This window comes from Primulina tabacum, chromosome 2 (genome assembly GCF_025594145.1).
Source record: "Primulina tabacum isolate GXHZ01 chromosome 2, ASM2559414v2, whole genome shotgun sequence".
In the NCBI taxonomy this organism is placed as follows: Eukaryota; Viridiplantae; Streptophyta; class Magnoliopsida; order Lamiales; family Gesneriaceae; genus Primulina; species Primulina tabacum.
This window is the reverse complement of record NC_134551.1, coordinates 48,590,095-48,602,178: the sequence shown is the minus strand read 5'-3', so window position 1 is coordinate 48,602,178 and position 12,084 is coordinate 48,590,095. Positions and strand designations below refer to the sequence as shown.

General features: G+C 33.5%; 1 protein-coding gene across 2 annotated transcripts; it reads right to left on the bottom strand.

Annotated features, from left to right (window-relative positions):
• Positions 1 to 2,706: 2,706 nt before the first annotated feature.
• On the bottom strand, positions 2,707 to 7,210 carry LOC142533797 (putative alpha,alpha-trehalose-phosphate synthase [UDP-forming] 7). Of its 2 annotated transcripts, none has more exons than XM_075640701.1 (4): positions 6,972 to 7,210; positions 4,533 to 6,715; positions 4,177 to 4,450; positions 2,707 to 3,477 (listed from the first exon to the last, which is right to left on the bottom strand). In XM_075640701.1, exons 2-4 carry the CDS (start codon positions 6,506 to 6,508, stop codon positions 3,160 to 3,162), a joined length of 2,568 nt encoding a protein of 855 aa, XP_075496816.1. In that variant the 5' UTR covers positions 6,509 to 6,715; positions 6,972 to 7,210; the 3' UTR covers positions 2,707 to 3,159. The 2 variants fall into 2 exon arrangements, with proteins under 2 accessions (XP_075496816.1, XP_075496811.1); XM_075640696.1 differs by having other exon boundaries at positions 7,035 to 7,210.
• Positions 7,211 to 12,084: the final 4,874 nt, after the last annotated feature.

Here is a 12,084-nt window from a genome sequence, read left to right as displayed (position 1 = left end):
TATATGAACTCAACTCTGTTTATTTTAAGACGGTTTTACGGATTTTTATTGGTGAGACGCGTCAATTCTATTCATATTTATGATAAAAATAATAATTTTGACGTAAAAAATAATATTTTTTATGGATGATCCAAAAAAAACATATGTCTTACAAAATTGATTTATAAAACCGTCTCACGAGAATTTTTTTTATTTTTATTTAATAACTATAAAGTTAATAGCACACCTGTGGTTCACCAGATTCTTATTGGATTTTGTGACTCAATCTTGTTTAAATTGCATCTTGTCCAATATTTATTGTATAGGATAGGATTGATTAGCTTGTATTGGATGAAACAAGAATAAGTATAGATATTTTATTTCAGATTGCGTTTGATTGGAGGATAAAATAAACTAATGATTAGTAAGTAAATGATAAAAAAAATATTGTCGTAGAAATGTAATATATGGTGTAAAATAATATTATGTGTGGTAAGATTTTTAAGTATAGGATAATTTTGAATTTTTTGATGAAAAGACAAAATTGTTCTCTTCTTTTTTTTCTTCTTCCACTCCGGCGGAGGCGGTCCGACGGCGTCGGTGGTCCGACGGCCGATCCGACAGCGGAGGTGGCAACGACGGTCCGGCAACGTCTGTGTGGCCGGCAGTCAACGGCATCGACGGCTATCGGCCGGCCGGAAGTTATCGGCAGGCGGCGGCTTCGGTATGCCGGCGTCGACTGGTTCTCGGCGGCTGCTGGCGACGATCGGCCGCCAGTCGACGGTGGTGGGGCCGGCGACAGTCGGCGGCAGTCGTCCGACGGTGGCGGCGGTCGGTGGTCGGTGGCGACGATCGTGGCGGGAAGTGGTGGTGAGTCTGGATATAGGAAAAGGGTAAATTTGGAAAAATAGGTATGTTTAAGAGTTGGATAAATAATCCTAGGAAGTGAGGAGTGATTATTTTAACTCACCTAATATAACCTAATCATTAATAGGAGGGATTGACTTGATTAAATAAAAAACGTATCAAACATGTGATTAGGTTGATTTAAAATATTTTAAAATATATAAACCAACCTAATTATTCATATCAAACGCTGCATCATTGTATACATCACATTATTTGAGGAAAGCACATAGCTAGCTTAGCTTGGTAGATTAAAATATAAATGAAGAATGATTATTAAGATACGAAAGCCACAATATCTCAAAGTTTACAAGTTATAGCACGTGTTCTCTTGTCGTTACATTCACTGACATAATTAATTGCTATAATTCTACTAGGAACATGAAATTTGAGTTTCAAAATAATAATTTTTACGTTTATTCGACATCGGTTGATCTGAAGAGACTACATGTGTATTTGAATGTAGATCAATGCATTGCATCACGTGAATGTGATTCATCTATAATAATTGGATCAACTCTTAGGTATAATTTGGTACTTTTTTAGAAAACTCATGATAATATCATGTGCCCGTGATAAATAATTTTATACAAAGATAAAATATCAGTTTTATGAGATGTGATAATTTTAATTGACTTAAGTGCCCTCAATATATAAAAATCATAAACCATATATATGATCAAGTTCTAAATTAGTATCAATAGATGATAAATATATAAATGATTTTTATAAATCTCTGCTGGCAGTTAGAAATTAAATCAAATAAATAATTTTATTTATTTTTACATATTCTATAATATTATAATTATATAAATGAACTCGAGATAATTATATAAATGATTTTTATAAATCTCAATAAAATTATTAGTATCACTCGAGTAACCTTAAAAATTGATATTTGACTTGACTCACAAAATCAAGGGTTCATTTATTATATTATATAATATATAAAATTAAGTAAAAATAAATAAATCATTCAAGCATTATCGGCGCATGAACAGATAAGAAATATGAACTCAAGCAACAACTTTGAAATTATAAAATTTATTATAATAAGATTAATTTTGTTATTACAATCTAATATATAAATTTAATCATTCTTATTAAAATCATATCAAACATTAAATATAATATCTTACATCTTATTTATAATTAACTTATCTTTATATTATATATCACATGTTTATCATATCATGTATACCAAACTATGTCTTAGGGTCAAACTAACCACCTTCTTATTGATAGCGAATGGAAAAAAATTATTATGATGACCAATTACGTTCAACACAACGATATTTTGTACGTGTATTTAAATATTTCTAAAATATGATTATTGGTCTTCAAAAACTCAATCCCTTAATTTCTCCAATATGTTACTAGAAATCCAACTAAATCTATGTTTTAACATAAATCGAACGTGTAAATGTACATCCTATCCGGCCATGTATTTCATCTAATATTATTGCATATTTTGGGCAGGAGCGAACGGGGCGGAAAACATGATTGTTTTTTCTTGGAAAAGCTCGAGTATGTCTAGTTTCTGAGTGGGATTACTGGGATACGTGGACCGAGCTCCCTGTATTATCCGAAATTTGAGATGAGATCAATTAAAAAATAATAATAATGTTGGAAAGCTCTCACCATTTAGCAAATTACTTGATAAATATTCGACTTGTTTGCTTTACATAACCCGGCCAAACTGATTGTTAACAAATTGCCACAATTATGCTTCAGTTTAAGACCATAAATTGATTTATGAATCAATGGTAAGTTTAAAAATGTCCAGTTCTTCCAGACCCTTCAGCCAGGTAAAAAATGCAATTCAACTGGGAGAAAAGACATTAGTTTCTTGCAGCGAAGCAATTTCCCATCGGTCAAGAATTTCTAGTATTTACAATTAGACAACAGTTCATTCAAGGGGGTTACTACAAAGGGTATAAAAGTGTTCAAACTTCAGGAAAAGTTGTGTAAAACAAACTGACAAAATCTTCTTCACGAGAAATCTCCCCCCTCAATAGCTGCCAAAATTCCTGCACCCAAACTGACAAAATACAACTGGCACGATAAGCCTTAAATTTCAAGCAACGAATGGTACCATAGCAGAGCCATTTCCAGCGACTCCCGTTCAGTCAAGCCAGATTAACCAAGTCCTTTAGTTCAGCAAGCACTCGAGAACATGATAGTCATGGAAAGTGAAAAACTGTACAGTATCACTTCGAAATCGACTTGCTATGACTATGAATGCACAGGACTTCGGTATCCTTTGTGAATAATTCAAGAAGAAATCTGAAGAGCATGCATACTCGCTATAGGGGGTAGGGGCACAGACTTTTCTGCGAGAGCTTCGAGCATGGCGATGACTTCCACTGTGTCATCTAAATAATACTTGGCTTTACTTGGTTTCTGTCCAACGGTGCAGGCAAAAACTGAAGTATTGGAGGAAAGAACACCTTTGTTTACTGCATCTCCAATCATCTCGAACATTTCTTCGTCAGATCTATCATCACCAATGCATAGAACAAAATCAGCCTGCTGTCCATTTTCAGCCATGGACGTGAAGATCTTTTCTGCAACTAAACCTTTACTAAATCCCTGGACATCAGAGAAAACAATTAACTGGCACATATCAACTTTAAAGGCGCACAACAACAGATGCATACGTCATGCAGCTGCATTAGTGGAAATCTTAGAAGTGCCGTGTTGAAGAAATATAATCATTCCAATCATTACTGTAGTAATTGTGTGACATCTCTCCGAGCTAATAACTATTTCCTAAAATCTTGGGACAATGCAAAAAATTAGTGAATATAAAAAAACCGACTAAATTCGAACATAATATATGATAAATGCTAAAATCAAATGAGGAGAACTAAACATTACTACTAAATTAAGAAAAAAAAAACGTTCACCATAAAATGTCAAGGCAGTTAATAATTAGAGTCACAAAATCAAAGCATTTATGCAACGTTATGTGCAAGTAAAGCATAAAGCGAAACAAGCAGCAACAGGAAACAGAAACTATGCCAGGTGCAAGCTCAAGGTTCAGTTTAACTAGCATGAGAAGACTTCATATGATTGCCTCGGTGGTGACAACTATACCCATTTCCACATATCGAGAGAATAACAGAAGTTAGGAAGCATACAACAATAAATGATTTTATTCGAGGACACATAATGGGAAAAATTGAACCTTGTGCATCAATAGAATAACACCTCATTGAATGATATCTATGTGAATCCCGCCAAGAGGGAAAAAAAAAAAGTAAAATGCTGTTTTGAACTGTCACATACCTGGGGCTTCACTTCAACAATGAACTGACCGCTTTTTACAGCAACAGGCTCATTAGCTAGCACACTTTCAAGGTGGTCTAACATTTCCTTAGATTGGCAGGATCCAAAACCAGGATCTGCATCTCGATGATGCCAAACGATCGCACTCTCTTTTGCTTCGATATAGGAGCCATCTGTAGCTTCTGTATATTGATTCATCACAGGCTCTGCAATCTGGAGCCAACCGAAATCAGTGCTATGACCGCAAGTCTCCCATTCTTTATCAGCAGACCATCTATTAAACAAGCCAGTTATCATACAAAGAAAATACATGATTGAAAAACAAGTATAAAATGAAGACACATAAAGAGAGAGACCTCAAAAAGTATCCATGTTCTGCCGCAATACCAAGATTTTTGCAAGGAGAGAACCACTTGCCCAAACTATCCTTTCCTCGCCCACTAACAAGGAATACAGTGTTTTTATCATCACCACATAGCGTATTGATGATTGAGATGACTTCCCGGCTTGGATTCTTATTGATTGTTGTTTGAGGTATGATAGTACCATCATAGTCCAAGAATATTGCCCTGATTTTGGCCCTTGAATAAGCAGACAAAATGGCATCAATGGTTAGTTTTTTAAAATTAGGATCAAGAGCTACAACTCTGAAACCAAAGCTTAAGCCAACTCCCCAGCAGCGCCGCCTGAAATGGTCTTTACAAGTTCTCTCTAAATCTTGGAAGAAGCTTTGAGACCAATAAGCCACGTCATGTGTGCTGATGTACTTGTAGTGTTTCTCGTGTCGCAACTGTTTCTCTACATCAACCATGGAAATTGCTTCATTCAATGCTTCAGCAGTTGCTTCTGTATTCCATGGGTTAACTCTGATAGCTCCACTCAGTGATGGGGAGCATCCAATAAATTCAGACACAACTAGCATGCTCTTCTTCGGAGAACTTGAGCTAGATTCATCCTCAGAGATGCCTTGTCGACATACCACGTACTCATATGGTGTGAGATTCATTCCATCACGTACAGCTGTAACGACCACACACTCAGCTATAAAGTAATATGCAGCTCGTTCAGTTGGCGAAACAAGTTTGTCGATATAAACAATCGGTTCATAACCAGGCTGTCCAAAAGTATCGTTGATCCTTTTACAGCTAGCATGAATTTCAGTTTTTATTTCCTCAAGATCCTTACCCTTCCCCCTCGCCGGATTTGCAATCTGTACCAGCACTGCCCTCCCTCGCCACTTTGGATGCTGCTTCAACATTTGTTCCATAGCCAAGAGTTTCAAATTGACACCTTTAAATATATCCATGTCGTCAACTCCAAGCAATATAGTTTTTCCTTTAAACTGTTGCCTGAGCTCCCCAACCATCCACTCCTTATTAGCCTTATTGAGAACAGTCTCAATCTGTTGCATATGAATGCCCACTGGCATGATTTTTATTCCAACTGTTCTTCCGTAGTAATCCAAACCAATAGAGCCCCTTTTTGACTGATACTCCAAACCAAGCATACGGCTGCAACAAGAAAGGAAATGTCTCGCATAATCAAATGTGTGAAAACCGATGAGGTCAGCATTCAGTAACGACTTTAAAATTTCTTCCCTCACAGGTATAGTCCGGTATATTTCTGATGAAGGGAAAGGGCTATGGAGGAAGAATCCCATTCTTAGCCTGTTGAAACACCTCCGCAAGAAGCTTGGCAAAACCATCAGATGATAATCATGAATCCAAACATAGTCATCATCTGGATTTATTACCTCGATCACCTTGTGCGAGAAAATCTTGTTTACAGCAACATATGCTTCCCACCATGAGCGATCAAATCGACCTCCATGACTTGCAGCATATGGAAGCATATAATGAAATTGTGGCCACAAATACTGCTTACAAAATCCATGATAATACTTGGACAAAATGTCCAGAGGAAGAAAGGCTGCAACACACTTAAACCTGTCCAATAACAATTGTGCTACTTCATCTTGTTCACTGGGCTCAACCTCAACCTTCAATGACCCAATATATAGGACTTCCGTATCAACAGGTAAACCATCCTTTATGTGCAACAATAAAGAATCTTCGTCCCAACTTAAGCTCCATGCCTTATTATCTGGCCTTCTCTTAGCTTTGATTGGAAGCTGATTCGCTACAATAATAACTCGATCTGCAGCAACAGATATCGCAGCATCCGAAGAAACACTATTAGCTTGATCATCATCAAGCTCTGAAACAACCCCAGCAACAGTCATCACACTAGGTAAGCGCTTTCTTTCAGGACTCATCACCGGGAAATTCCCATACGCTAAATCCATTAGGTTAGTATATGACCTAGACAACATCTTCACAATATTTTATTCAAGCACAACTCCTCGAAATGATCGATCGAATCACCACCAAAAAAAGTCCCAACAGTTCTCTCTAAATTTGCCTTTTTTGGGATGAAATCAAAGAACACAACGTACCAGGATTCCTTTTGAATAATCCTCCGTTCCTGAACCCACCAAAGTTGCTTTTCTAGTCTCAAACCAAGAACAAGCCAAAGGGACCTGCAATACATACATTCACAAAAACCTACCATTACATTCCATGTCGTCTCAAGACTCACCAAAACATAATAGATCCTATAGCCAAATGGAAACCCACATGCCCAAAACAAAACCCAAAAAATATTTTTTTAAAAAAAATTCAATTCAATCAGCCGCAAAAAAAAAAAAACAACTAAATCTCGTAAACGACAGTAAATTCGGCTCTATTTCACAAGCATCAAACAACACATAAGCAAAATACATAACAGGATAATACCAAAACAAAGAAAAGGAGCTTCAGTCAGCATCATGTCAAAGAAAACGAAAACCGGTCACTGACCTTAGCCAATCAGATTAAAGTCTTTGTCGTCGTAGCTTTTCTGATGATCTTTGATGCTCAGAATCCCAAAACTCTGCTTTCAAGCCAGAAAAGAAATCTAGGGTTCAGCCTCTCTCCCTATTTCTCCATGTCAATGTGTTTTCTTTGCTTTCAGTTGGACAAGAAAATACAAATTTTATCCAACAAATTAAAATAATATTGAATTGAAAAATTGAAACAGATAAGATCGGCCAGCAGAAACTTTGTGGTGACAGCTGGCAAGTTCGGGGACATTCTGTCACGCGCTGTTTCTCCGGTTGGTAAAATGTGTCTGTTTCGCGTGCTCCACACACGTCCTCCCGAGACCTTAAAATTCTTCAACACTAGTGTATGGATTAAAGCGTGTTTACGTGGTATTTTTTATAATTTATTTAATTTATATTTAAATGAAATTTAAAATATAATTATAAAAAATATTGAGAGATTATATTTTAATTTTGATATAAAAATTAAAAAATAAATAAAAAAATACCAAAGAATTGAGCATGCAATTTGATTAGAAACAAATACTCTATCTGCTTAGCTACAGATGACTTCATTTAACATTTTAACATTTTATTAATATGTAATTATTAAAATAAACTGTGACACCAAAAGTTAATTACTTTAAGTATCTCGAGTTTAATAATATAATAATGATAATAACATAATATCATATTATTGTCACATTAAATTTTAAAACCAAACTAATTTTATAAATTTATTCACACAATTATTAACTCAAAAAAAATCAACTTTTTTTATAAATCACATGAATCTTCTACGCGTATCATTCTAAAATTTTCATTTACTATCTTTATTTAAAATTTATTCCGACAGCCGCACGCACGACCCATGCTCGCGTTCCGGCCACGCGGCTGGACAGAAAAGGCGTGCAAAACACTCTCTGTCCGCGCGTTTGTTTTTCAAAAAAACAAAATGGGAAGCGTTAGAAATACGAAGGTGCATGTACGGTTTGGTTTATGGTAGAAGATAAATAATATTTTTTAATAATAAAATATATAATAATATTTAATAAGAAATAGGTGACATAATCTATGACGTCAAGGTGACGATATGGCGGCACGTGAGATCCGTTTTTTGTATCCCACAAATTTTGAATGGAGTGGTGTGCTGGAACAGCCGGGGTCAAGTGCGAAATGTCGAAATTGGCCTTTACCTTTCTGGGGACAACGAAAGCAGAGGGGACCGCAATGGGGTTGTCTGGATGAAGATAAAAAGAAGTAGAGTACGCTGGGATGAGAAAGGTAGACGGCAGAGATGAGATAATAAAGAATCGTGGATGTGCTGTTTTGATTGGTACATGGATCCGACCAAGCTGCCGATACCCCCTGGTGTTTGCAATAGATTATGATTTTAGACGAGTGCGAAAAATTAGAATCGAGTAGTGTTCGAAAACAAAAGTGAAAAACTCAAAATATAAACTTGATAGTATTTGATAAATAATCGATTCTAACGATAACTTATTATTAGAATAATTTGGTGGAATCAGAGTCATTATATCTTCAGCTTTTTTTATTTGGATTAAACTTAACATAAGCTAACGTAAAATCCGAGCATAAGAAACACAAAAAACTGATTTTTTTTAAGGCAAAATTTAATAATCACTTTAAAAAAAATGATGACAAATTCTTTTGATATTTCTAAACAAAGTAGTCATCAACAACAAAAAAAAGTGATGTGCTTGCCACGAAGAATATTCAGAGGATTGGGTATCCATGGGATATTTATTTATGTGTGTGCTTCTACTAATAAACAACAAATGATGTCGATTTTGTATGTATTTGTTCAGTTTGGGAAATGAAAAAAAAAAATTTGTGTGAGACGGTCTCACGAGTCGTATTTTGTGAGACATATATTTTATTTTGGTTATCCATGAAAAAATATTACTTTTTATGCTCAGAATATTACTTTTTTATTGTGAATATATGTAGGGTTGACACACACATGTGTCACAGATAAAAATATGTGAGACTATTTCACAAGAGACCTACTCGAAATATATAATCTAGTTATAATTATTTTGAGCCCATCCCATCCCGTTGTGTACTACTAGTATGTATTTACAATCACGGATAAATGTTCTGAGTAATAGGTGGGTAATCCATTAGATTAGATTAAATTTATAGATTATGAAATACTAATGAAAAAATAGGAATTAGGTAGTATTGGAAACGAAATTGAAAAATTGAAAATTCGAAAGTGAATAGTGTTTAATAAATTAATGATTCTAATACTAATTTTTTTTTATCAAATCACTTTTGCAGAAGCAGAATCAGCATTTCACTAGCTTTTGGATTTTAATTAAATTAAGCAGAAGTTAATACAAAATACGTGTTAAAAAACACGAAATTGATTTTTTTTAAGCGAAAAGTTGATAAATTTTTTTAGTGAAGTTTACATAATTCCAACTTGGTATTAATTACTTCAATTGGATTAATCTAACGTGGATATGGAAATAAAATGTTTTAAAGCCATTAAAACAACAATAGGGGTGATCATGTTGCGATTTAAAATCGAATCGTCCCATACGATTTGGTTTCAAACATTTTTTAGTTGTGGTTTTTAAATTAAAACTTAATATACGGTTTCGGACGCTTGTGCAGTTTTTTATATATAAAAAAACATAAAAAGTGGAAACGAAGAACTAAATAATTCAATTTTCTAACATCAAAGTAAGTAATATGGATTAATAGTAGACACGGCACCCTGTTAATTTTTATTTGAAAGAAACAACATAAACAAAATTTTTTATTAGTGTTTATGAGTAACTTTTTTATGAGATGGTTTCACGAATTTATAGTTGTGAGACTGAGTTGACTCGATCCATATTTATAAATAAAAATAATATTTTTAGCACAAAAATTAATAAATTTTCATGGACCTAGTCGAGTTGAAGAGATGTCTACCAAAATTGACATGTGAGATAGTCTCATATAAGTTTTTGTATTTTTTTATATGTCGCAATCAAGTGTTGAATAGTTTATTGAGGTGTTAAATTGATACTCCTATGATATGTTTCACTAAAGGCAATAGCTCATATATTTTGAATGAATTATTATAAGATAAGGAAACTATCATTGATAATATTGCAATTCATTTCATCAATATTCAGTGGTTAAAGTTAAATTTCTGATTGCATTTGCAGATATAACGATTGAGTAAATGCGATTCACCTTTGTCTCAATGAAATCAAGATCCTAGATTTTTTTTTATTATTTTTTTATTTTTTGCAAGAGATGAGAAACTATGTGAATTTGATAGTAGAGGAGAAATGACAACTAATAAAAGAATAAATATTGAGTTAAGTGTGTATGAGTGAAAGTAGTATTGGGATGAGTGACCTCCTGAGAAGTTCTCATGCGCCAAGCCGCTGACGTTGCTCCGCTTTATCCGGTTGACTAAGTGGGCCGTAAAAGAGTGACACCAGATCTTAACGGGTAATACTGTCTCAGCTGGGGACAGTGTCGGCAGTAGAGAAAGGGCAAGACTGATATCTAATGGATATGAGATAGCACCAGCAGATAGACACGAACCTCTTCGAACTCACGAGCCTAACAGCCCGACCCATTAGCACCAAGTAGGTGCACTCTGCGCTGCTATAAATATAAAGAAATAAAATTGTGTCTTAGCTAACAACTATATCTTATGGCTTATTAGCAAGTGCTTGATCCTAAGAATAAGAAATGCGGTGAAAGTATGTTTTGCTTAGTAACTTAATTTATTTTATTATTAGTAACTTAGATTTAAGTTAAATCTCAAACAAAGATGTTATGTATCATTATTAATAATTAATAAAAATATATATGTATTATTATAGAAAAGATATTATAGATGATTATTACATATTCAAGTTCTGTAAATCTACTCTATAAATAGAAGTCTCCAATGATAAATAAAGCACACAAAAAAATCATTCTCTCTTCTCTATATTCTCTACTATTCACAACACGTTATCAGCAAGAGTGATCTTCAAGGTAAAATTTATAAATAATTTATTCTTATTCTTGTATGAATGCTCTTGAAAAAGCACAATATTTAGATTTAATATTGATGCTCCCGAAGCAGCACAAATTATAGATTTATATTGATGCTCCTGAAGAAGCACAACTTTTAATTTTATGTTGATGCTCCTGAAGTAGCACAACACAACTTTATGTTGAAGATATTGATAGATCTATTAATAAAATATAGATGAATAAGATTTATCAATATTCCCGAAGAATCTTGATCTAAAATCATAAAGATCTATCAATATCTATGAATAATATTGATGTAAAACATAATGTTATCATATTGCTGAAGAATTTAGATAACTATCATATGTTTCGACAATATTTTTGAAGAATATTGATTAAAAATGTATTGTTGTTTTGATTTAAGTTTTTTTTTCATATCTTGGATTGCTTATTTAAGATTTATATTATTTGGATTTTGATGATTTAAATAATCGCTAAAATATTGTGTGAATACTAGTATTTACTAGTTTTATGATAATTTTGAGTCAATCACAACACTATTTTTGATATCAATTGGACCAAAAATAATAATTCTTCACAACCGCAGCAGTGGTGTGAAAAATTCTAGGTGTGGGAGTAATTTTTTTTAAGACATAAATTGTATTATAATTTTTTTAAGTCCAAAGTGTTGGATTTTTTCCTTTTCAAGAAATATATGGCTTGTTTACGAAGTTGGGCAGGATTCTGTGATATTTGTTTTACGTATTTAGAATAATTGTGCATAAAAGAGTTTTAGTTTTTTCTTTAGTTTATAATGCTACAATTTGTAATTAGTGCAATTTGTAATAGATACATAAATTATTAATTGAGCACATCTCAATGTACACCTGCATCGATGTTAGTTTAACAAATAGAATAACAAAATTTCAAAATTGCATAGTAAAAGTAATAACATGCATAATTTGTTATAATATTTATTTTCAATAATAGTAATGCAATTTTACTCTATTTATGTCATGATTCTAATTATATAATTTTTTTTTTAGATTGCA